At 52.7% G+C, this 23,634-nt stretch overlaps 10 protein-coding genes across 10 annotated transcripts; 5 read left to right on the plus strand and 5 right to left on the minus strand.

Annotated features, from left to right (window-relative positions):
* Positions 1–219: 219 nt before the first annotated feature.
* QC764_111100 (uncharacterized protein) lies at positions 220–3,551 on the minus strand. Its single transcript, XM_062942375.1, has 2 exons — positions 1,665–3,551; positions 220–1,610 (listed from the first exon to the last, which is right to left on the minus strand). Exons 1-2 carry the CDS (start codon positions 3,150–3,152, stop codon positions 627–629), a joined length of 2,472 nt encoding a protein of 823 aa, XP_062805314.1. The 5' UTR covers positions 3,153–3,551; the 3' UTR covers positions 220–626.
* Positions 3,552–3,588: 37 nt separating this feature from the next.
* Positions 3,589–7,115, plus strand: QC764_111110 (uncharacterized protein). The gene is made up of 6 exons (XM_062942376.1): positions 3,589–3,972; positions 4,196–4,815; positions 5,017–5,325; positions 5,382–5,644; positions 5,697–6,198; positions 6,260–7,115. Exons 2-6 carry the CDS (start codon positions 4,758–4,760, stop codon positions 6,847–6,849), a joined length of 1,722 nt encoding a protein of 573 aa, XP_062805315.1. The 5' UTR covers positions 3,589–3,972; positions 4,196–4,757; the 3' UTR covers positions 6,850–7,115.
* A 753-nt stretch (positions 7,116–7,868) lies between these two features.
* QC764_111120 (uncharacterized protein) lies at positions 7,869–9,536 on the minus strand (the record flags this gene model as incomplete). Its single annotated transcript, XM_062942377.1, has 1 exon — positions 7,869–9,536. The coding sequence occupies one exon, from the start codon at positions 9,534–9,536 to the stop codon at positions 7,869–7,871; it is 1,668 nt and encodes a 555-aa protein (XP_062805316.1).
* An 846-nt stretch (positions 9,537–10,382) lies between these two features.
* QC764_111130 (uncharacterized protein) lies at positions 10,383–12,761 on the plus strand (the record flags this gene model as incomplete). The annotated part of the gene is made up of 4 exons (XM_062942378.1): positions 10,383–11,137; positions 11,191–11,519; positions 11,573–11,630; positions 11,682–12,761. The coding sequence occupies exons 1-4, from the start codon at positions 10,505–10,507 to the stop codon at positions 12,759–12,761; spliced, it is 2,100 nt and encodes a 699-aa protein (XP_062805317.1). The 5' UTR covers positions 10,383–10,504.
* A 28-nt stretch (positions 12,762–12,789) lies between these two features.
* On the plus strand, positions 12,790–14,120 carry tfs1 (transcription elongation factor TFIIS; the record flags this gene model as incomplete). Its single annotated transcript, XM_062942379.1, has 3 exons — positions 12,790–13,221; positions 13,303–14,049; positions 14,112–14,120. The coding sequence occupies 3 exons, from the start codon at positions 12,790–12,792 to the stop codon at positions 14,118–14,120; spliced, it is 1,188 nt and encodes a 395-aa protein (XP_062805318.1).
* A 438-nt stretch (positions 14,121–14,558) lies between these two features.
* Positions 14,559–15,482, plus strand: QC764_0013160 (uncharacterized protein; the record flags this gene model as incomplete). The annotated part of the gene is made up of 2 exons (XM_062939916.1): positions 14,559–14,604; positions 15,004–15,482. 2 exons carry the CDS (start codon positions 14,559–14,561, stop codon positions 15,480–15,482), a joined length of 525 nt encoding a protein of 174 aa, XP_062805319.1.
* Positions 14,624–18,052, minus strand: QC764_0013170 (uncharacterized protein; the record flags this gene model as incomplete). Its single annotated transcript, XM_062939917.1, has 2 exons — positions 14,624–14,626; positions 14,795–18,052. 2 exons carry the CDS (start codon positions 18,050–18,052, stop codon positions 14,624–14,626), a joined length of 3,261 nt encoding a protein of 1,086 aa, XP_062805320.1.
* A 325-nt stretch (positions 18,053–18,377) lies between these two features.
* QC764_111160 (uncharacterized protein) lies at positions 18,378–20,189 on the minus strand (the record flags this gene model as incomplete). The annotated part of the gene is made up of 3 exons (XM_062942380.1): positions 19,676–20,189; positions 18,644–19,617; positions 18,378–18,587 (listed from the first exon to the last, which is right to left on the minus strand). Exons 1-3 carry the CDS (start codon positions 20,079–20,081, stop codon positions 18,378–18,380), a joined length of 1,590 nt encoding a protein of 529 aa, XP_062805321.1. The 5' UTR covers positions 20,082–20,189.
* Positions 20,190–20,580: 391 nt separating this feature from the next.
* cys12 (Cysteine synthase 2) lies at positions 20,581–21,963 on the plus strand (the record flags this gene model as incomplete). The annotated part of the gene is made up of 1 exon (XM_062942381.1): positions 20,581–21,963. The coding sequence occupies one exon, from the start codon at positions 20,581–20,583 to the stop codon at positions 21,961–21,963; it is 1,383 nt and encodes a 460-aa protein (XP_062805322.1).
* A 351-nt stretch (positions 21,964–22,314) lies between these two features.
* On the minus strand, positions 22,315–23,553 carry QC764_111175 (uncharacterized protein; the record flags this gene model as incomplete). The annotated part of the gene is made up of 1 exon (XM_062942382.1): positions 22,315–23,553. The coding sequence occupies one exon, from the start codon at positions 23,551–23,553 to the stop codon at positions 22,315–22,317; it is 1,239 nt and encodes a 412-aa protein (XP_062805323.1).
* Positions 23,554–23,634: the final 81 nt, after the last annotated feature.

The following is a 23,634-nucleotide window of genomic DNA, read 5'->3' on the forward strand; positions in this document are numbered from 1 at the left end:
GCTGGTTTGAAAAATTACTAGGGAAAAAGTAATTGTGAAAGACTACGGTGGAAAGAGCAGTAATAAAGAACCATCATAAAAGATTGCTATAAAGAATTGATGTGAGATAGTGGCTACCTGTAGCTGTACATATGAAGTGTTGAATGGAACCGAGAGCCAAATGCTGTGAAGTGATTCCTCTGGTAAGGTAGTTGAACATCAAGTGTGGTGACAGTATCTACTACGACTGTGTGAAAAGGGAGGGGTTGAAATAATTATTGCTTCCAAACAAGAGGTGTTTGATGGTTGCAAAATAGAGCAGTGAACTATTAGCTGTGAATGAAGAAGGTGTGAATTGAAAGCTGCGAAATAAATGGCTGTGAAGTAAGAGGTGTGAGAGAATAGCTGTCAAGTAAGCAGCTGGAATGGATAGAATGAGAACCCAGGAGATAAAACAAGACTTGCGAAATTACAAAACCGCAAGCAGCTTATCTCTCTGATTCTCCAATTCGTAATGCTGTATCCAGCCCATAGCCAGCTGTAGGGTAGGCAAAGTCACTTTCTCTTATAGTTCAGATCAATTTAGACCATCACCTATGTTCGCTCATCAACACTTATCTCTCCACACCCCTCTCAATATCGCACCATTACGCCTCAATCCCCCTCGCAGCATTCAAAATCCTACTCTCAATAATATCAACCCACCTCTCCGCATTCGTCCAATCCTCCTGATCAATGCTCTCCATCAAACCCGGGAACACCGCCCCGGAGTACCCCGTCCACAATCCCGGAGCAAACACCACGTGTTTGAACCAGGGCCTGTTGTCCAGCCCTTCCTCATACAAGAAGCTACGCTCGAGGTACTTATACTTGGTGTTGGCCTTACGAACCGCGCAATGATGGCGGATCTTACGAGGCAGATCCCACCAGGGGATTTCGTCGTTTTCTGAGATGTGTCGAAGCTCATCGGCTAGGAGATCAAGATGGTAGGCGTGGTAGGTGAGGGTTTGAAGGGCTTCATGGAGGCGAGTAAGGGATTTGCGGAAGGTTTTGGGGGTGTGTTTGGATGTGGTGGAAACAGAAACAGGGGAGGAAATGTTGCGGGTGGAGGAGCGAAGTTCAAACATTTCTTCGTCGGTTACGCTTGCCGAAAGGACTTCGGCTGGGGGGATGAGGTAGGCGTCCAGCTTGTCTTCGACCTTGTGGACGTATTCGGCCAGAGCCTTGGCGTAGTCTTCAGCACCAAAGGGGATGACAGGGAGGTTGGCGATTTCCGCTACTAGAATACCAAGAACCTGGGCCATGGTTCTGTGGTAAAGAAAGTCAGGATCCCCAAACTTTTGCATCCAGTGGAAGCTGTCGTAGTTGGAGTGATAATGGTACACAGGGCTGTCACGGTCATTGTCGAACCCAATGTCGATGGAGGGAATGCCAGCAAAGTCTTGGAAGGCAGTGAAGTCGCTGCCACTTCCCATTGTTTTGATTTTCTTGTCCCAGAGATCATACACGGTCTGGCCGGGGCGTGTTTGGTTGGCTGATCCAACAAGGGAAGTGGCTGTATAGATGACCTTGTTGAGGATAGGAGAGGCCGCGACGGCGAGGCGCTTGCCTCTCACGCCGACATCGGTGTTCTGTCAAGGGTTAGCATTCGTACAACACAGAACACAACGAACTGATCAGCATACCACATAGGCGACACTCGCGTGCTTGAGCCAGGGGAGGTATTCCTCCACCCACTCCGTTGAGCCAACCAAACCATACTCCTCACCGTCCCAGCTAGCAAAGACAACAGTCCGGCGAGGTTTCCAGCCACGCTTGAGTGCTTCTCCAAAAGCACGCATGGCCTCGTTCAAGACTGCCGATCCACTGTTCGGATCGCCGGCGCCTCCTGCAACCCAAGCATCACGATGATTTCCAACAACAACAACCTCATCGGGAATGGTACCATTAATCACACCAATGACATTCCAGATCGGGGTGTACACGTATTCTTGCTCGTTGTAGAGGTTTACAACGACGTCATCTGGAGTAGGTCCGATGTTGTACTCCACGCCCTTGTACCCTAGGCCAGTGTTACGTGTCCACCACTGGTTGAAGTCCTTCGCTTTCGGACCATGACCGTTGAGGGCCTTGAGAATGGGAAGGGCATCGGCGTAAGAGATCGGGAGGGACGGAATGCTGGGGATGGCTGTTTCGACCGGTCTGCGAGGAGCCTCTGGCTTTGACGGATACCCAGGGGTAGTCGGATCACCCGGGGCGACACTGAGAAACTGGGTGCTGCCTCGTTGAACACTGCTGGGTTGGCGTGCCGGTCCTTCAGGGTATGTAGGAACCCCTTTTTCGTCGGTGACTTCTCCATCATCCCCAGGATCGCTGTACAAAATAACGCCAATCATTCCGAGCTCCTGGGCACGCTTGACCTTGAGCCCTCTGAAAATTCCACCATAACGGGCAATGGCAATCTTTCCCTCGAGTGTGATGTTGGCAGCAAGAAGGTCCTCGAAATCTTGGTATGTGCCGTAGTTGACATAGACGACTGGTGCAGTGACGTTTCCCGAAGCAGAGTATCCGTGAAAGGTTGGCACACTGTTGGCAAGCCCACTAGTGGGATCCTCCTCGATGACATCCTCAACCAGCGAGGCTTCGTACGTCACTTCGTATTCCTTTTCTCCATCCTGTTCCTTCTTCTCCTTTCCCTTCAAAAGGGCGAGTCTGTGGTCGAGAGGGTAGTTGATGTAGACAACATACTCATTGATCTCAGACTTGATGCCCCACTCTTCCCACTTTTGTTTGGTCGACAGAGCCTGCGAATAGTTTTTACCGGCGAGGTGAGGTCCTGAGGTGTAATAGCGGCTCCATTGCATGGCGCTTTCGCTGCTGGGAACGTCGCGAAGGATTTGCCTCAACTCGTCCTGGTCGACCTGGTTGCGTCCAGGCCAGGTTTGTCCATCCTGTCCATCCCGCCCCGAGATATACCAGTTACCGGACAGGATGGATCCCAAAGGCGCTATGAGAGTCCATATGAGGGTTGAGGCGAGGGCTATAGTGCAGAAACGGCGAAGCACCGAGCGAGGCTGAGGCCGTGGGCGTGGCGGTACGTAGATGTAATTATCGGGAAATGGATGGACACTTCGTGTCTTGTTCATCTTGAGCGGCTCGTTTTCGGACTCCATGATGGTAGTTCTGTTTTCATGATGAGACTTGATCTATGAGAAAGGCTGACATTTGGCAGTCACTTACAATTCAACTTAACGCCAAGACAGCAGATGCATCTCACCGACAGATATCGAGTATGGAGTGGTAAACAAAGAGATGGAAGCAGACGTTGAATTAAACACTGATGAGCAAACCCTGTGGCGAGCTCTGATCGCGTGTCTCATCCCAGCTGTGAATGGTGGCTGATCAATCACTCAATACTGCTGTCGAGGCAGTCGTTGACGCAACCACGGGAGCTGCCGGTGTGATTGGAGTATACAGTGTAGAACGACTTTCGCAGACTGTGCCTAGACTTGATGGGTCTGGGGGACTCCCGCTTCCGAACGGCTCGCTAGTTTTCCATGTTCAACATCGACGTTCAAGTTGACTTATTCTTCTCACTGACGCTTAATAGGCACTTGCTCGGTTCCTGTATCCTGTAGCGCTGTACAAGGACCGCTGTATGTCCCCTCAACAGGTCTCAAGCAATTTTCTGGCTGCCATCTCATGTGTTGTCTCTCATCCCCGCCTCTCACGAAAACATCTTCCAACATCAAGAAACTTCTGCGGTTAGCGGCGGAAGGCGCACTGAAGGTTCCCCGGTTGTACTGCGGCCGCCCCCCATGCAGTGAGCTGGTTCGGTGTGGGAGATGTCAAAAAACGCCCCGTTTCTGTCTCGACGGTGTGTTACCCCTCTTTATTTTTTATGTCCGCTGACCTTTTGCACCAACCTGTCTCACCGGGGCATCAATTGAATGATATCTCTGGTTCGGTACCTACGCAGTAAGGTACTCTGTTGTAAGTGCCATCTTCTTGAGTTCGTCTTGGATGACGAAGGTGGAACCGTCAGTGGCGAATGAGGGTTCATCCCAGCCCGTCCGATCACGGAGTGGGGCGTCGACCGGTGCCGTTCCGGTCATCCTCTCAATGCTCTTTGTTCCAGCGGCCTTTGACACCGTAAAATGCCCATGCCACCATTTTTTTCCCGCCTTCTGCAGGTCATTGATATCCGTTGCTGCAGAACTTGATCCTCCTGCCTAAAGCACGCCCTGCAGAATGCCACCCTAGACCTCCTAACCTCCTCGTCTCGAACAGCCAACGGCCTCTCTTCCTACCATCTGGGCCGAGCTCACACTCGCCGGCCATCCGACTCAACCAGCCTCTCCCCGGCCGCCGGTTTACTGATCTAGGACTAGTCATCTGCCCGGATCCGCTCCCGCTTCGAAACTGTGTTTGTCAGCCTTCCCACCCTTGCCTCAGTTCTCGGATAAGGCAAATCAAGGCCTGCAGAGTCACTCGCCGTCTCTTCCTCTCATACATAAAACTATTTTGTGCCCCCCCCTGCCTTCTGCAGTCTTTCCCCCATTTGTTTTGTTCCTTTCACGGGACTTTTTGTATACCAATTCCTCTCATTTGGAGAGCATAGACTTAGTTTCAAGAGAGTCTTATTTTGCCTCCCGATCCGTGGCATACGTCTTACACACATCAGTGGAGCCAACTGTGACATCTCGAGGCCACTGCCTCTCAGAAACTCAGAACTCAACTCCGTCGTTCTTCTGATCTACTAGGCATAATCGTACACCATGACTAGTCATAAGAATGATGGGCCAAAGCTGCCTGTGCAGCAGCTGGCCATTCTCGGTAAGTCACTTGCCCTTCTAGATCTTTACATGTCGTTCACCGGCCTAGAGTAGTGGAGCAAGAGGGCCCGTTGCCCAATAATACCCTCCGAGTCAGCTAGGCTTGGCAGACATCAACAACTGCTGCTTGACGATCACTGTTCATCTCATAGCCGGGTACCGCTTCCGCTCTCTTCATAGTATGCTGACATTCATCATATAGCCATTGCCAGGTTCGCCGAGCCCCTTGCACTCACCTCAGTCTTCCCCTATCTTCCAGAGATGATCGCCAGCTTTGGGGTAGAGAAGAATGAGGTTGCAAGATGGGCAGGTCTTACCGGAGCCATATTCTCTATAAGTCAGAGCTGTACGGCTGTGGCATGGGGACGGGCGTCAGATAAATTTGGAAGGAAACCCATCATCCTGATAGGGTTGCTCAGCACGATGATTTGCTTTCTTGTCTGGGGTATGTCGACAAGCTTGCCCATGGCCATCACCGCAAGAGCTATCATGGGAAGCGGCAACGGCAATGGTAAGTACCTACACCCAGTTCTGAGTTTTCTGTCACACCACTAACAACGTCACCAGTTGGCATCATCAGAACCATGGTAGCCGAAATGGTGCCGGAAAGAGTTCTTCAGCCCAAAGCCTTCTCGCTCATGCCCCTTGTGTGGTCAATAGGCTCTGTCTTTGGGCCTGCCTTTGGTGGCTTCTTTGCACAGCCTGCCAAGCAGTTTCCCAACGTTTTTGGAAACATTGAGTTCTTCAAGACTTACCCCTTTGCTTTGCCAAATATCATGGCATGCTGTGTGTTTTTCATTTCTTTCATGACCGGATTGTTGTTCCTCAAGGTTCGTCTCATTGCCCCTTTCAAATCACCACATAGACTAACAGCCACAACAGGAAACACTCGAAAGCAAACGCAACAAACGCGACTGGGGCCTCGAGCTCGGCGAGAAACTAACTCGTCCTTTCCACCGCTCCAAGCGTACCAAGAATCTCAGAAGGCGCTCCTTTGTTGACAGCGAGGCATCTGCCCCTCTGCTTGCCCAGTCCGCCATGTCAAGCAGCTCTTCGCACTTGGAATCCAAGCACTCCGATCCAGTATCGATGAAGGACATTTTCGCCCCTCAGACGTCGATAAACCTCATCTGCTACACCTTCTTGGCTCTTCACTCAGTAGCGTACGACCAAGTCCTGCCTGTGTTCCTCAACTACCCCCGTGTGATCCCTGACGAGCACAACACCTCCCTCCCGTTCAAGTTCACCGGCGGCTTCGGCCTCAGCTCGGACAAAATCGGCACAATCTACACGGTCTATGGCATCTCCTGTGGAGTGATTCAGTTTTTCTTGTTTCCCAAGCTGTGTGCCATGTTTGGTGTGCTGGGAATCTACCGCTTTGCCAGTAAGCACCCTATTATTTCTCCCTTCCCTAGTCCTTTCGTAGTTACTGACTTCTTGCATAGCCGTCGTATTCCCTATAATATACTTCTTGACGCCCTACACAGTTCTCGTCCAGGATACCACCGCTCGGTACATCTTCTTCTTGACCATCATGCTGGTCAAAGGATTTGTCGTTATCGTCGCCTTCCCTTGCACCACCATCCTCCTGACCAACTCTGCTACCTCCCTCCGGATCCTTGGGACCTTGAACGGAGTAGCGACGACCTTTTCCGGACTAGGGAGAGCTGCGGGGCCCGCCGCTGCCGGTGCGGTCTTCAGCTGGGGCGTGCAGAGAGGATACGTGATTGCAGCGTGGTGGTTTCTGGGGTTAATCGCCTTGATGGGGACGATCCCGCCTTGGTTTATTATCGAAGGTGATGGCCCTACCGCTTCCTCGACAGCCACATCAACTTCCACCTCTGACGGGGAAGAAGAGAGCCTGCTCCAGCGTGACGACGATGACGATAGCAGCGTTGACGGGTACGACGAAGTAGCTGTTTTAGAAGCATTGGAGGGCGAGGAGTCAGAATCGGAGACTGAGCCCGGGAAGGAAAGGAAAAAGAGGACAACGAACGGGAGTTATGGAACAATGAATAATGGGACAGCGAGTTGAATGAAATATCATGATGGATGAAGAGACGGGAAAAGAAACGATAGAGCATACGACGGAAAGAAGGTCATGACTGAACGGGTGTGTGTTTCTTTTGGCTGATGATACCAGATTTCTTTTTTTTCTTTCGGCATATCCATCAAGCATATGACATATCACCTGGGCGGTGTTTTGGGGATAAGGAGTTTAAAAAGTTTTGCTGTTTTGGCTGTTTGAATAGAAGGAATGAATTGTCTTTCCACCATAACTCATCCTGGTCCCTTACCGACCACAACCACCACCAGCTTGCTCCTTCCTTAACAGCAGGAGCAACAACAATGGTTTATGTATTAGGTCAACCATGCAATATTCAACAGGACAGCAGCACATTCTGGCGTAGCCAAGCGGTCAGCCTGCTGGCCGAGGGCAAGCCCTCTCCACCCCCCCCCTCGGCTTCGCTCAGCCCCAGAGCTTCCTGTTCGAATCCTCGTAAAATCAAATGGTTTTCGGCGCCGGAACATCACAATCAAATAAAGTGTGCATGTTCGTGAGCTTCTTGATTTTTATTGATCACTAGTGAAAGATAGGATAACGAGCTGTTTTTTCTTTTGAGTGATGTTTCTATATCACTTGTTTTTGAAATTGACTTTTTCATGACTGTTGGGTTGTACGGACAGATGCATCCAGCGGTTTGGTACGCTGTGTGATGGGATTGGAACCACAATCAACTACTCGGCAGGTCGGTAGATAACCGGTGAAGGAATGAAGCAAGAGGAGAGATATCTCGATATTCAAGATAAATAACCTGTGATATCACATGGACAGCTTCTACGACCGAGTATCTCCTAATCTACCGCCTAACCAAAACCACTCGCTCAAGCTATGTTACAAACCCCTTCCCCCAAAAAGAAAATCTACACACATTTTCCCCCCAAAGGTGATGTATGTAATGTGTTCCCCATCTAGATATCTCTCCCATCTACCCACCATCTGTCAGCCACCCAATCTAAAAATACCGACATTATACAATCCCCATCCCCTCATTATCTACCCCTGCCTTTCCCCCCATCAATCACCACCTCCCCACTCCCCCCCAACAAGGAAACCCTAACCGTAACCCCCTCCTTAGGCCTCAAAACCAACCTCCACATCTTCCACTCCTCCGGATCAGCCGTCTCATAATCCCTCCCAAACTCAAACTCGCTCAGCAGCACACACAACAAAATCTTCATCTCCGTTTCGGCAAACTTCCGCCCAATACACCCCCTCGGCCCCTGCAAAAAAGTCATAAACGCGTTCGGCACCACACTCGGCGGCAAATCATCCCACCTGTCCGGGTCAAACTCATCCGCCGTTTCCCCCCAGTAGCACGGAAGCCGGTTGATCGTGTTGGCAAGCACGTAGATCACAGTCCCACCCGGGACTTTGTACTGACCCAAAGTGTCGTCCGCGATGGACTGCCTTACTGTCATGGGGATCGGGGGGATGTATCTCAGTGATTCCCTGCAGACATTGTCCATGAAGGGGAGCTTATCCGGGTCTACGGACGCCAAAAGACGAGGATCGTGGCGGGTGGAGGCGTCAAACAAAAAGGGCATGTGCTCCCGGATTTCCTCACGGAGTTTGCTCTGAATTTCAGGGTGCGTCGACAAAAGGTGAACAGTCCACGCCACCGCCGTGGCAGTGGTGTCATGCCCCGCCCCCAGAAACGTCATGATCTGATCCCGCATCGTGTCAAATGACAGCCCCTCCTCCCCGTTCTCCTTGAGCTTCTTGTTCTCTTTCGCAATCAGAGCAAGGATGTCCTTCTTGCCGATGTTGTTCTCCGCCTCGTCGAGCTTGGTGGTGATGATCTCGGTTGCTTTGTCGAGGATGATACCTCGGGAGGTTTCCATGTCGCGATTCATCTTGGAGGGGATGTGCTTCGAGGCAGGGATGAAAGCTTGCATTCCGTGGAGGAGGCGAGAAAAGAGGTCAAAGGCGAAGACGAGACGGTAGGCCTCGCGGATGGGGACGTCAGGGTCCTCGAGGGAGTTGATGTCGTACCCGAAACCGGCCTTGCCGATGATGTCGAGGGTGCAGCGGTTCAGCCATTCCAACGCCTCGAACGATTTGACCCTGAGGTGGGAGGTGGTCATCTCCTCCTTCCAGAGCTTGGCCATGATGAGGGACTTTTCCCAAAAGATGGGCGTGAGCGAGCGGATAGCACCGATGGAGAAGCCGGCTGTGAGGGCCTTGCGCTGGACGACGTGGTCGGTGCCTTCGGCGAGGAGGATGCCCTCACCAAGAATGCGGACCATCCAGAGCTTGGCCCGAACGGGCTTGGGGTAATTGTACGGGTTTTTCACCGTCATGTGCTTGAGGGCTTCGTCGTCGGCGACGGACAGTCTCTCGGCGCCGAAGGGGAAGTAGTAGCGGATGATGGGACCGAGCTCCTTGTGCCAGCGACGCTGGGGGACGCCGCACTCCTCGGTGATGATGGTGAAGAACTGCCCTATGAGAGGGTTACCCGGGACAGTGGGAACGTGTCTCAGCTCCGAGAAGTAGATTGGGTAAAGATAGCTCAGCCAGACGAAAAGGTAGAAGGGGATGGCTGCTGCCAACGCTGTCCCGACAGTCTGGGCCAGAGGCAGGTCGAATTTCTTCGCGACACCGATGGATGCTGCTGTGGTTACCGCCAGCATGGGGCCGAGAGCGACTTTTGAGGCCATGGTTACCGAAGCGACATTCGGTGTTCAACGGCCGAGAGATGGAGTATCGGAACTGGAAGAACTGAAGCGAAGCATAGAGTTGAACGCCGGTTAGGTCCAAACCCCCAGAAGATCAGATACACTGCGAGGTTGTGATGCCGAAACCAGGATTCCAACGGTAACGGGCATACCGTTATATACATCATGCCTGCTGGCCTTCAGAATCCAGGAGCTTGGTTCGCCGTGGCGACGTTCAAGATTGAGGGCTTTCCATGGCGCTAGGCGAAGCCGGTGTATGCCGCAAGTTTGACCTGAAGGATCTATTTACATGCCGTTACCCAAAAGCATGGCCTAGAACAGACCTAGAGCAGTATTGTCTGAATCATGTCCGCCAGAGTCAGTGTCAACGCCGGTGTTGGAGTCTGTGTGCTAGTGGGCTAGGTTGAGCGTTCTCGTACGACGGAATCCGGTATAACCGTTGGTTTAGACTTGAGCCGATGACCTGTGTGTCGGTACTGAAGTTGACATGCGGGCTCCTTGATTACCCCTGAAAGCAGTCATTCAGTTACAGTCAGGCATCATGAGCTGAACCTGGGGTTCTGCGTGTGCGCTGTGTTCTTCGAAACAAGGTGGCACTTTAAAGACAGCCCTTGAATATTCTCATCGTCGTTTCTGTTGAACTGCCTGCAGGCTTGGTAAGGGTTGACGGTTATTCAGCCGTCGAGTGGCGCACCTAGTCTAGGCGATCCCCTGTGGCCGCTCCCAACGAGAAAAAGCCGTTGTCGACCGAAAATACCGGCCTCCTAGACTGACGAGAGCTTTATCGACATGGAAAGCGACCATACCTGCTGCCTCTGGTAGCTTCTCCGGGGTCAGATCTCAGGATTTGAAAGAGGTCGAAAACATGACCCATGACCAGAGTTTCCGGCTCCTGAACGTCGAGTGAATCTTGACTGTTTCACTCAACCCCCGAGTCCCTTCTCCTCCTCATGATGGCTTCTCTGAGTAACGTTCTTCATATCATCATGTGCTTTCGAAAGCGCCAGCCCTCTCATGATGAGAGCCCAATACCAGACATCCCCCCCGAGATTCCTATGCCGGCATGTCGAGACAGCAACCGCCCCAGCAGCTTTGGCGGCCTAGTCAGCCAACACAACCTCCAAAGAATCGGCATCCCACCCCTCAAAACCGAGTCCATCACCAACAATGACAAGCTCTCAGCCGTCTCACGCGTGTCCGGTGCGACCCGGAATCCCCCACCGATTCGCACGCCACAGGAGATGGCCAACGTGCCCAGGAACGTGCTCCTAGAAGAAGTCCTTGGCGGCCTGCGGCAACTAGCCGCGTCCCCGACCCCCTTGACACCTACCAGTGTTCGACGAAAGTACCCGATTTCCATGACTGAGCAACGACATCCAGGGAAACCTGACGCAAAAATCCATTGGAGCACAAAGCCATTTGAGGTTCCGAGGGACGCAGTGACACCAGAACTTCCCATGTCGGAGGAGGGTGACCCTCTGGCAGAGGCCCGTTATGTCTCTGGTATTCCTCTGGCGTGCCTGATGGCTGGGCTGATGTTTGCGGTGTTTTTGACTTCGATTGATAGAACGATTATATCAACGGTGGGTGGAACATGATGCTATCTAGTATTTTCTTCCTCTACTGACCTTTGTAGGCTATTCCGAATATTACCGAGGAGTTCAAGTCGACGCCGGATATTGGCTGGTACGGCTCAGCATATATGCTCACAGCCTGTGCCTTTCAGCCCATGTTTGGTCGCATCTATACGATTTTCTCTGTTAAAGTCTCATATCTGGTAGCCGTGTTTCTCTTTGAACTGGGATCGTTACTCTGCGGTATATCAAAGACGTCCATGACTTTGATCATCGGGCGAGCCATTGCAGGGCTGGGGTGTGCAGGCATCCTCACTGGGAGTTTCGTTGTCGTTTCAACCACGATTCCGTTGCATTTGCGGCCTGTTTTCATTGCTATTGTTGGGCTAATGTAAGTGATCATCACCACTATGTTCTCTTCGCTGCTCATCTGACCCTATTCAGGTTTGGGATCGGTGCTTCCCTTGGACCCCTGCTGGGTGGTGTTTTTACAGACTTGGTGGTGAGTATCCGGCAACCGATGTATTTGTCGAGAAGATACTGACAACTCGAGACATGGCGATGGTGCTTCTACATCAACCTCCCCGTTGGCGGTGCCACCGCCGCAGCCATGATGATTTTCTTTCATCCAGCAAAGAACAAGGGAGCCAACCGGCCATTCTGGCAACGTATCTTGGCCTTGGATATCCTTGGAAATGCGCTTCTCCTGGCGGCGTCCATCATGCTCTTCCTGGCGCTTGAGTACACAACCCAGGGGGTGGCCTGGTCAAGTGCAGAGGTTATCGGACTCTTGACTGGGTGTGGCGTCGTGGCCGTCATCTTCATGGCGTGGCAATGGTGGAAAGGAGATGAGGCGCTGATGCCGCCTCGGATTGTCACTCAGCGTACGGTGGCTGCTTCTTGCGGCATGGCGTTCATGACCTATGGTGCGCTCATCAACCTGACCTTCTTTTTGCCCATCTGGTTCCAAGCAATCAAGGATGACAGCGCTATTGGTTCGGGTGTCAACATGATCCCCTACTTTTTGGTAAACGCCTTCTTTTCGCTCTTGGCTGGCATATTTGTCACCAGGATCGGTTACGTCACGCCTCCAGCCGTGATCGGAAGTGCTATCGGTACTATTGGTCTTGGATTGCTGACGCTCTTGAATCCGCGCACCACGACAGGGCAGTGGGTGGGCTACGAGATGGTGTGCAGTGTAGGGTTTGGCATGTCAATCCAACAGGGATTCACAGCTGTTCAGACGGTACTTGCGGAGGACGACATGGCGGTTGGAACAGCAGCGGTGGTGGCGTCGCAGTCGTTGGGAGGGGCTATCATCCTATCGATCGGAAACAGCGTGTTTCAACACCAGCTCTTGAAGGCATCAGAGGCTAATATCCTGCCCGGAGTCGACATCAAGAAGCTTATCGATGTGGGCGCGGCTTCATTCCATAATCTTGTACTGGATGATGAGCTGCCATTAATGTTGGAGGTGTACAATGCTGCACTGCGATTGGTGTTTATTGTGGGCATCCCCATGGGTGCAATGGCTGCCATCATTTCATGCTTCCTCGAGTTCAAGTCAGTCAAGGCGAACAAGGACGGTGATGTGGCGAAAACTCGTGCCGAGGATGTTGCGCAAAAAGCGTAAGAAAACAATAATATGAGGGAATTCGTGTATGTGTATGATCAGGTATTTCATGAATAGGAAAGCTCAAGATTCACTGCACGAGGGAAACGCGATATCACGTGTGGCCGGCTGTGCTCCGGAATGGGTGCAGCTGTCAGCTCTTGGCATCTGCAAGATCGCTCTCTTGGGTGGATCAAGGAAGCTGGGCCGGTGGGGCTCTCTTTTTATCGATATCAACCGGGCAAGGCTACGATTACCTTTCTGGAAGCTCCGTCACCTTTCCAAACTAAAGCCAATTCACCCGATCCGCGACAGCTTCATCACACTCTCCCACACCACAATATCCACGATGGACGACCGATCGCTTACCAAGCGCATCCAGACGCTGCACAAGGCTGCTGCGAAAGAGCCTCCATCCGTGGTCCTCCAGTTGCTGGAGGAGTTGAAGAAGGAGCCTGCCCCGACTGAAGAGCAGCTTCGTGTAAGACCTCTCTCCTGTCCCTGCCGCGGCGGGCGGGCGGGTTGACTTTTTTGGCCACTCTGTTGATCATATTGCCCGCAGTCCACCAAAGCCGGCGTCGTCGTCGGTAAAATGCGATCAAACACCAACAAAGACATCGCGAGATTGGCTACCGAGATCGTGTCCAAGTGGAGGAAGAACGTCGACTCGGCCAAGGACAAGCGCAAGGTTGAACTCGCCAAGGACTCGCCCACCCCGAAGAGTGTCAGCTCGCCTCTCCCTCCATCATCATCTTCCAACAAGCCATACGAGGGCGATACCGAGAGACGGCATTTCAAGACGGACAAGGTAGATCTCAAGCGCACCGGCCATCAAGCTCGCGACGGCTGTATCGGCGTTCTTTACAACGGCTTGGCATACAGGGCCACAGAGTCTGTCGAGGAGGTTGTCAGACTCGCCATGGAGGTGGAGGCTGCCGCTTTCAGAGTTTTCAAGGGCGATACGCCAGAGTATCGCCAAAAGATTCGCGGCCTCATGACCAGTCTGAAGCGCAAGGACAACCCTGCCTTGGGAAAGCGCGTGCGATCCGGAGCCATCACGCCGGACACGTTTGTCAAGATGACGGACGTTGAGCTTGCCTCGGATGCCCAGCGTGCCGAGGACGAGAAGCTGCAGCAGGAGAACATGAAGAAGGCGCAGGTGCCCATGGCGGAGAAGTCGATCAGTGATGCTCTCAAGTGTGGCAAGTGCGGGCAGAAGAAGGTATCGTACAGCCAGGCTCAGACTAGGTCTGCTGATGAGCCGATGACGACATTTTGCGAATGCACTGTGTGCGGTAACAGGTGGAAGGTAAGTTTTCACTTCGACAGCCTTGCGTCAAGTGGTTCTCGCGTGCTAACAGATGGTAACAGTTCTCCTAGCGAGCAAGGCGTTTTCCTACTTTTTGTCGTGTTTTGGTTGGGGTTTGGCGTTTGGGGAACGCGCACCATTTTCGTCTTTTGCTGCGTTTTTGCATGATACCCGAGCAGCGGCCAGGCAGTACTTGAGGCTCTGTCTCGGGGATGGGAGAGGTGGCTGGAGGATCCGGAGGAGGTATTTACATATTCTATTGAGCTCTAGATTTAGAGCACAGGCTGTACTATACGCAATTTCACGAGAGGCCGATGACAGTGAAGCATGTCTGGGACTTTTGGGACATGATTAGCTTGGACAGTTCACAGGTCAAAACTACGCTCGCCAGCGATCCCGACAAGGGGGATTTGCCGGACGTTTCTTACGAGCATACATATATCGATAGTTGACATAACAACCGTGAGTGGGTCGACTCACTGTCCCTTTTCTCGAGCTTTTCCGTATCGATGGCATGCCAACGTATAATGCAGCGATGTTTCATTTTCGCTCACAGTGTGCGGTTTATAATTCATCACTCCTTCAACGTATCAACATATCAAACAATCTCCCAATTAATTCCTATCTCACTATATATAATCACCACTCCAACACCCTCCCCCCCATCCCACTAACCACCCCGGCCCCCGCATCCACCTCCCCCCCACTATGATTCCCCCCTCCTCACACACCCAAAGCAAAAAACCTTCCCACACCCCCCTTCACACCTCCCCCCCTTTCCCTTATCCTCACCCCCCCCTTTCACCCTCTTCACCTGCCTCTTAACAGCAACTCTCGCCATAAAACTCTCCTTTTTATCCCCCTTCCTTGCCGAGCCCTCTGGCTTTTTGACCAAGTATGTCCCCCTCGGCGTACCACTCACCCTCGAAAACAACCTCACATGATTCGAAGCAGGAGAAGACCTCATAATGGGCGTCACAGACGAAACAGACGGCGACAAGACAGCTAACTCGTCGTCTTCCGAGTCGGAGAGCAGAGACAGCACCCCCGAGCGACGTTTCCTTTTGGCGGTGGGGGTAATTGAGGATGAAACGGGGGGTGGTTTTGAGGTGGGGTCCTTGGTTGGTTTAGTCGAGGGTGCTGGTCGTTTTGATGTGGGCGTTTTGGTCGGTTTAGTCGAGGGTGCTGGTCGTTTTGATGTGGGCGTTTTGGTCGGTTTGGTGACGGTTGGTGTTGTTGTTGGCTTGACGGTGGTGGGTGGTGGTTTTGGGGCTGGGGTTTTAGCTGGTTCGGCGGCGGTTGGTGTGTTTGATATGGTGGATAATGGTGTGGTTGCTGGTATGGTGGGTGGTGTTGGTTTTGCCTTTGGGGGCCGGCCACGCGGTCTCCTCGGTGGTGTTGTAAGATACGAGGGCGTGGAAGGCCTGAGGTGAAAATCCCCTTTCCGTTGGGCTGGTTTGGATATAAATGGTGAAGATGTAATGGCGATGCTTTCTAGCGTCATATTGTTAATATTGTCGTGGGGAGTACCTGGCAGTGGTGACGATGTCGTGTCCGTGGCGGCCCCGTCCTGAGACTGGGACGACAGAGCCGGGACAGGGTCTGATATTTCGGCTGGCCCCGGAGAAGATGCAATGGAGGCAAAGTCCAACATCTCAGTATCTTGAGGCTGTAAAGATAGAGAAGCGATCGGTCCCAGCATCTCATCATCGGGGGCGCAGGATGACAGAGTTGGCGACGGAACCGTGTGATTTCGCGGGGTTTCTTCCTCCACAATTCCCATCTCACTTGACGGTTCAATATAAGAATCTGGTATTTCCAGCGTTGTCTCTTCGTCTCCATTAAACGACAGACTTGACGATGGTGGCCTTACATCGTCGTCGAGATCTTCCTGGGTCGAGAAACCGCCGATGGGATCAGAGTCTGGGATTTCGCCTCGCGGGTCTCTACCCCTGAAGGATGGTCTCCCTCTGCGTCTATTTGGCCATGGCGTCTCCTCGCTGCCGATTGCGTAGATAACTTCTGTTCTTTGGGGCGGCCGAACCATAATGCTAGGTATTGATGATTCTGTATCAATAATAGGTGGTGCTAGTTGCGGTGACGATTCTTTCAACTCTACCGCGACCCGTTCATCTTCACGGTTAGCCTGATTCTCCAGGCTCGAATCTTTTGGATTACGATTTCCAGCGTCAGGCATCGGCACATCGTGTGGTTTGTCCGACGTATTTGTGTCGGAAGCCACGATGCCAAGTGGCTTGCGTAAAGTTTTCCGTAACAGATCTTCGTCCTTTTTGCGGCTTGCTCCTGCCTGATTTTGTGGCTGCCGTTGCGTCTTCTGCATGGGCTGATCTTCGTCAGACAGGTCGTATTCTGCATCCACTACATGCCGAGTAAATAGTTCTCCTGGCGGCTCCGGCTGGCCATTGGCTTCTATTTCACTTTCAACAGCCGGGGGTCTGGTTGAGTGGTTTGTTTCTTTCTCCTCGGGCGCCAGAGGTATCATTGTTACTGGTGGAACATTTTCCTCCCCATCCTTTTCCTGTGGAATAGGATGGTCACCCTCGCTTTGCTCAGGCGTAACAGCCCTGAACGAGGAGATGTCCAGTGGAGTTTTGGCCACAATCTCCACCCGTAGACTCTGATTTCGCGGTTTCCTAGCGGACTTGTGCTCTGAATCAGACACGTAGATATAGACATCTGGATCCTCGGCAGGTACTGAATCTTGAACTGGTGGTGGTCGCGACCGAACAGCCATCACCGTAGGCTTCTGTTCTGGAGTCTTCGGGCTCTCGGTTTCTACAAGCGTTGCAGTCGGTTCCGGTTCAGTTGTTGGAGAACTGATGTCGGCCGTCACAATCTCAACATCTGGCTGAACTCCGTCCGTCTTCGAAGGAGTACTCTCCGCTTCAGCCATCGCAACACCGTCCCGTGGCGGCGAAGGCGCTTTCGCCACATCCTTTTCCGCATCTTTATGCGCTGATTTTTTGGGTGTATCCGATCCAACCTTGGACTTTCTTTTTCCAGGTCCCCTCTTCTTCTTTTCCGGCCCCGTATCAGGCGGCGGCTTCGGCAACAGCAACTTCTGCTTTATCGGCGTCTCCGTCGTCTCCATACCCTTATTCTTCGTAAAAGCTCCCAGCAAAACATCGTCCTCATTATCGCCCTGCTCATCCCTCGGCGCAGCAAGTGAAATCCGCTTCTTCTTCACCTGAGGCGCATCCGTCAACGCTGCAGGCCGGTACATAAACGAAGGCGGCAGCGCCGGCGCCTGCCAAGTCGGATCGCTGGTCTGTAGATCGATCGGCAGTCCATATTCCACCGGCCACCCACTAAACCCTTCCATCTGTCCCGGAAACATCATACCCCCCCCCATCTGTCCAGAAAACATCACACCCGGCCCCATCTGCCCCTCAAATCCCATATTCGACAACCCCATCTGTCCCATCATCCCAGGCCACCCCTCAAACCCACCCCCCATCGCCAATTCCGACTGCCCCATCATCTGTGGAAGCATCACCCCCCCTCCCATATTCATCCCCATCATCTGCGGCAGCATCACATCCTGCCCCAACCTACTCAGTCCTTGAGCATCTCCCACACCCTGAAGAAGCCTCTCCTCCTCATTATATTCCTTCCCCCCATTGCCTCCCCCATTCTCCCCCTCCCCATCCCCCTCATCCTCACTCTCGCCAACCAAGAGGTCACTCCCCCTCATCCCCTCAATATGCCCATTATTAACCACTATCCTCCCAGTTCTCAAATCAACCTCGTCCCCCACCCCCTCAAAATCCCTCCCGTACTTCTCAAAGATGCTCTCAAACGCCGTCTTGAGCTTGTTCACCGCCCGCTGTCTCGACCGTTCCAGCCTCGCATTCGGATCCCGTCTCGCGTTGACTTCTGACGGCAGCGACAAGAGTTCGTCTTCTAGTGGATCCTCCTCTACTTCTAGGGGGTTGTTGTTCAACGAAAGGCGGGGGCGCTTGCTCGGAGGGGGGCACTCCATCGTGGTAGTCGCATATCGTGGTGGACGCTAGGGTCGGGTGTGGTGGTGTCGCAGAGTGGAATTGGCTGATTGGTAGTCACGGATCTTAGGTTGCCATATCCGAGAAGGGGACGTCTCGCGCGCGCTGCAGCCACCCGTCGAGTCGTCGGTCGCGAAATTTAAACTTCAGTTAACTGCTCCTCGAAACCTTGAAAGTGACATGCTGCTCAGCGAAAATCAATTGGGAATTGATTGCTAACCGAGCAACGCGTGGGGCAAGTAATGGTCAGTGCGCGCTGAGCTTAATCCAGCACGGCCCCCCTTTTTGCTATTCATACAAGACTTTTTATACAGTAAACATCACAGTAGCATTCTTATACCACGTCAACAGCGGATTCTCCCCGCTCTTCGTCTCCGTCTCCTCCAAATACGCCCACCTCCGCATGAACTCCTCGTGAGACAACGACCGCGTCAGTTTGCCCGTAATAGCCTGGTACATCGCTTCCGACGTCTGAAAGTCAGTAGGAAACATGATGTCAAAGTACCCTTGATGAACCTAGAAACGCATCAGTATGTTTTGCCTGTCGTCAAACTGAACAGCACATCACTCACCAAAGGCGTCGAAACCGGCACCGGCCTCCTCTGATACCTCGTCTGCACAATCGGCGCATTCAACCCCTTGATCGCCCCCGGCAACCAGTGAAAATCACTCGTCAGCAGCCGATGCGCAGGGAAATACTTCCCCAACACGTCAAAAAACTGCATCAACCTCGTCGGGATGTACTCCTGCTCGCTCAAATTCCCAGGCAAGGGCCTCTGCTGAGACAGCCACTTGCCCAACCTGCTTGTGGGGAACGGCACCTTGTACCTCCCGTCCGTAGCCACATCCCTCACGCGGAAGAAGCGGGCCGTGACTGGGTCCAAGTTGCGACTGTAGAACTCGTAGTAGTCTCCCTTCCCATCGATCAAGACGGTTCCTTGAAGGGGAGCTTCGGTGGCCATGTCGTACCGGACAACATCATGCGCAAAGTTGTCGAACACTTCAAAGGCGAGGAAGAAACATGGCGACGGCACTTTGGTCTTCCAGTCAAAGATGGACTGGTTGATGATTTCGACTTTTTGGGCGTGTCCACGAGCGTGGCTGTTTTTCAAGAGGTGGTTGTTTTGAATCGTGGCGAGCTGGGTGGAAATTTCAATGATTTTATACTGAGTGCGAGCATAGACGGCCGGGTCCACATCGCGAATGTAGTCTAGGATGTTGAGCATCAGGGTACCACGACCGGCACCCATTTCGTAAATGATCAAATCATGGTAGGGATAGGTGGTGAGTTTGTAGTTTGCGATCAGGTACCGGGCGATCGCTTCACCATAGTAAGGGCGGAAGAGTTCGGTAGGGGTATACCACAGCTGGCGTGTATCGGTTGGAGAGACGGCGTCGAGGGCGTCTTCGAATTCGACGTAGCGTTTCGAAAGAATAGTTTGGAAATCGATTTCGTCATGGAGGGAGGGGAAGTTGAAGGGCTCGCCGGGGGAGAAGATGACAACTTGTTTGGAGAAGTAACCGTAGTTGGGGTTGTACAGACTGTCTGGAGGATATGTCAGCTGTGCACAAACAGATGTAGGTACTTTCCCAATAGAACCAACCTTCAACAAAGTCCCGCATCAGCATCTTTACCCGGCGTGGCCGTTCCTTTCTGCTTCGGAGCTCATCGGCAGTGACCAGAGGGTAGCTCTCGAACTCCTTAGACATGTCCTCCTGAAACACCTCGCTCCGTTGTTGCCAGTTACTTTCATTGTGTGGATTCTTTGACGATTCTCCTCCACTACCGCGAGCCACATAGTTTCGGTGTTGTTGTTGTTGTTGTTGTTGTTGTTGTTGCCGTGGCGCACGGCAATGTTGGTAATGTTGTTGAAGCTCCTGAGCTTGAAGCCGCTGACGTCTCACATTCCGCAGAGCTGTGGCCAGGGTCGCCAAGTTCCTTCGCGATTGGCAGGCAGGGTGATGTCTAAATAGCTGTCTAAACAAATGAGTAACTGCAGGCGAGTCCATTGTTCCGGAGTCGACCCCTAGAGGTCTGGTTGTGGCGTCAGTGGTGTCGTCGAGGGGTTTGGCGAGCTGTCCTGGACATTGAACTCCATCCCTCCTTTGACAAGCAGCACCCGCACAGTTCCCATTTTCGGGGGTCAACTTTTTGCGTTGGCCCGAGCTCCCATCATCAGCAGGGGTCTTCGGCCTTCAACGGCCTGGATCTGGCGGGGTTTAAAAAAGCGGCCCCCACTGAATCTCACGACATTGGAACGTTGGACCAGGGTTGAGAATTGGCTTCTTGGCGACGAAGCTTGAAAGCTCTCAATGACATCAACTCTATTTTTCTCTTTTCATGGTAACATTTGCAATTAGCTCTGGAGCTTCTTTTCATTTTGGTTCCTGAAGCCCTTGAGCTTCTGGTTTCTCGTGTTTTCTCTTCGAGGATGTCTTTATAATCTGCTTCCTCCTCATCATTTCATGACCCTCTCATGAAGCAATGAGATAGATATCCCAAGTCAAAATGTCTCTAAGCGACCACCCAAAAGCCTACGGCACCGCCGCCCTGACAGTAGCCTTCATAACTGGCATCTTCGTCACCCTCGGCTTCAAAGACCTCTACCCCGAACTCGAAAACCGCTACCAGCAACGTCTCAAACGCAACCGCCATGCCCGCAACTCGCTCGCCCGCTCCTCCACCGTCTCCTCCCGACGAGACTCCTTCCTCTTCAGCGGCCCCGTCTCCCTCGAAGACCGGGAATCCACCTTCACCACCATCGACCGCGGCCTCGGCATAGTCGACGGCATAGCCGGCACGATAGGCAACACCCCCCTGGTCAAAATCCGCTCCCTCTCCGAAGCAACCGGGTGCGTCATCCTCGCCAAAGCAGAGTTCCTCAACGGCGCGGGTAACTCCCCCAAGGACCGTGTAGCCTTAAACATGATCGAAGTCGCTGAGCAGCAAGGCCTTTTGGTCCCCAACAGAGGTGACACCATCTACGAAGGCACAGTAGGATCAACCGGTATCTCCCTCGCCGTCCTGGCCAGGGCGAAAGGGTACAAATGCCATATCTGCATGCCCTCCGACGTGGCGATTGAGAAATCTGAGCTCCTCCACCACTTGGGAGCTACGGTGGAACGTGTCACTCCTGCGCCCATCACGGACCCAAAACACTTTGTCAACCTCGCCCGCCAGAGAGCAAAGGAACACACGTTGCGGACTGACACGGAAAGCCGCGGGTTTTTTGCCGATCAGTTTGAGTCGTTGGCTAACTACACGGCCCACATGAAGACCACGGGCCCGGAAATCTACGAGCAGACGGGCGGGCTTATTGATGCGTTTGTTGCTGGTGCTGGAACGGGGGGGACCATTTCGGGGGTGACGAAGTATTTAAAGGAAGAGAAGAAGCTGACGAACCTCAAGGTTGTGCTTGCGGATCCTCAAGGGAGTGGGCTGTACAATAAGATTAGACATGGGGTGATGTACTCGCCCACGGAGAAGGAAGGGACGAGGAGGAGACAGCAGGTTGATACCATGGTGGAGGGGATTGGGATTAACAGGATTACCGAAAACTTTGAGTCTGCCAGATCGCTCATCGACGACGCCGTAAGGGTGACGGATATCCAAGCTCTTAAAATGGCGAGGTGGTTGGTGGAGCATGATGGGATTTTTGTCGGGAGTTCGAGCGCGGTCAACTGTGTTGCGGCGGTGATGACGGCGCTGAAAATGCCGAAGGGGAGTCAGGTTGTGACTATTTTGTGTGATAGTGGGAGTAGGCATTTGAGCAAGTTTTGGAAGAGCGTGGGGGAGTTGGGGTTGGAGGTTAATGGGGAGGATGAGGAAAGGGGGGGTGAGGGGGAGGGTGACATTGTTGAGGTTTTGGGGTTGGGGAAGGGGAGGCAGTAAGTAGAAAATGGGTGTATGTGAGGGATGCAGATGTGAGAATGATGATACCCCTTGTTGATTGTGTGTGTATATGTGGCACAACGTTGACTGTGACCAGAAAGATGAATAAAAAAAGTACGACTCTTGTTCTTCAGTCATTGGCTAGGCATTAGTTCTCAAAACTCTCAGCCTCACCACAAATATCATCAGTAATACTCCCGGCTTTCTCTTCAACATTAACCATTATATTTTTCCTTCCTATTTCTCAATATATATTCTTAAAATAATCCACAGTAATCTACAGAATCATGCCACCCAACTTTGTACAAGGACGACACCACCCAAAAATGCATTTTTGCCCCCCATTTATTGTCACTCAACATAGTTTCCCTTGTGATCCCTATGACCGCTTTGACGATGTCTTCCCTCATGATCCATCCACACGTGGAAAGGTTCGTTATCATGCTGTTTCCTTCCGTGATTGGGCTCCCTGTGATGAGCGTTGTTTCTTTGCGTCTGCTGATAATCTCCACCATGACGGCTGCCATTGTTGAATCCCTCACGATGATGCCACCTGTTGCCACTACGGTCGTCGTCATACCGCTGCTGGCCATAACCATGGCGACCGTTGCTGTTGTAACCTTTCTCACCGAAGTGGTAGCCGTTGTCTCCACCGCGATTTCCTCCGCGGTTATTGCCATATCCACCAGGAAGCTCACCGCTGGGTAGGAAGCCGGGTTGTACTCTAGGACGATCAGATTGCTGCTGCTGCTGCTGCTGAGGGCGGCGGTGGTAATCAGGACGAGGTTGTGCATATTGAGCTTCGCGGTGAGGACGTTGAGGTTGGTGTTGCTGTCCCTGCTGTCCCTGCTGTCCCTGCTGTCCCTGCTGTCCCTGTTGCCCCTGCTGCCCCTGACGTCCACGATACTCCCCCTCCTCATACCTCTGAGACCCGTAATTTGGTCTAGGCCAATACCCAGAAAACTTCGGCCTCCCCTGACGCCTCGTCCCCCCTTCCTCCTCCTCCTCCTCCTCCTCCTGCTCCTCCTCCTTCTTCTTTTTCCCCTCAGGCTTTTTCTTCCTCTCCTTCCCTCCCCACCTCCACTTCTTTGCTTCCTCCTTCCCACCTTTCCACTTCCACTCCTTCTCGCCCCATTTCCACCCCTTCCCCTTTTTTACTCCCTCCTCCTCCTCCTCCCTCTCCTCCTTCTCCTCCTCCTTTTTCTTCCCCTGCCTATGCACACTATGATCACTCTTATCAACTGTGATCGGATCACAAACACTGATCCCGATACAAATGATATTTTGCGGTTTCTGGTTGTCATTCTTCTTCTGGCCGCTGTTCTTGCTGTTGGCTGCCCGCTCGGCTAGACGGTCGATGAGCCGGTCGATGAGGGCGTCTAGGTTTGGGTCTTCCATGTTCTTGTCCTCCAAGACTTTTATTTTTGTGAGGAGGGATTGGATTTCGGAATCAAAGGCCGGGTCGGGGGGGAGGTTTTGGGAGTGGTAGTTTGAGATGGCTCGGGAGGCGGTTAAGGAGGGGGAGAGGGCGATGGGGGTGGCGAGGATGGGGAGGGGGAGGAGGATGGTGAGGAGGGTTTGGGTGCGCATGGTTGGGGAATGGGTGGTGTGGTGAGTCGGGGTGGGCTGGTGGTTTGAAAGCTGCTGGAGGTGTATTATACTGACATCTTT

Source organism: Podospora pseudoanserina, chromosome 1 (genome assembly GCF_035222485.1).
Source record: "Podospora pseudoanserina strain CBS 124.78 chromosome 1, whole genome shotgun sequence".
NCBI lineage: Eukaryota > Fungi > Ascomycota > Sordariomycetes > Sordariales > Podosporaceae > Podospora > Podospora pseudoanserina.

Coding starts and splice junctions, on each gene's coding strand:
- QC764_111100 (XM_062942375.1), bottom strand. CDS start 3,152: ATGGAGTCCGAAAACGAGCCGCTCAAGATGAACAAGACACGAAGTGTC. Junction 1,611..1,664: donor ACGCGAGTGTCGCCTATGTG/GTATGCTGATCA, acceptor AACCCTTGACAG/AACACCGATGTCGGCGTGAG.
- QC764_111110 (XM_062942376.1), top strand. CDS start 4,758: ATGACTAGTCATAAGAATGATGGGCCAAAGCTGCCTGTGCAGCAGCTG. Junction 4,816..5,016: donor GCAGCAGCTGGCCATTCTCG/GTAAGTCACTTG, acceptor TTCATCATATAG/CCATTGCCAGGTTCGCCGAG. Junction 5,326..5,381: donor GGGAAGCGGCAACGGCAATG/GTAAGTACCTAC, acceptor CAACGTCACCAG/TTGGCATCATCAGAACCATG.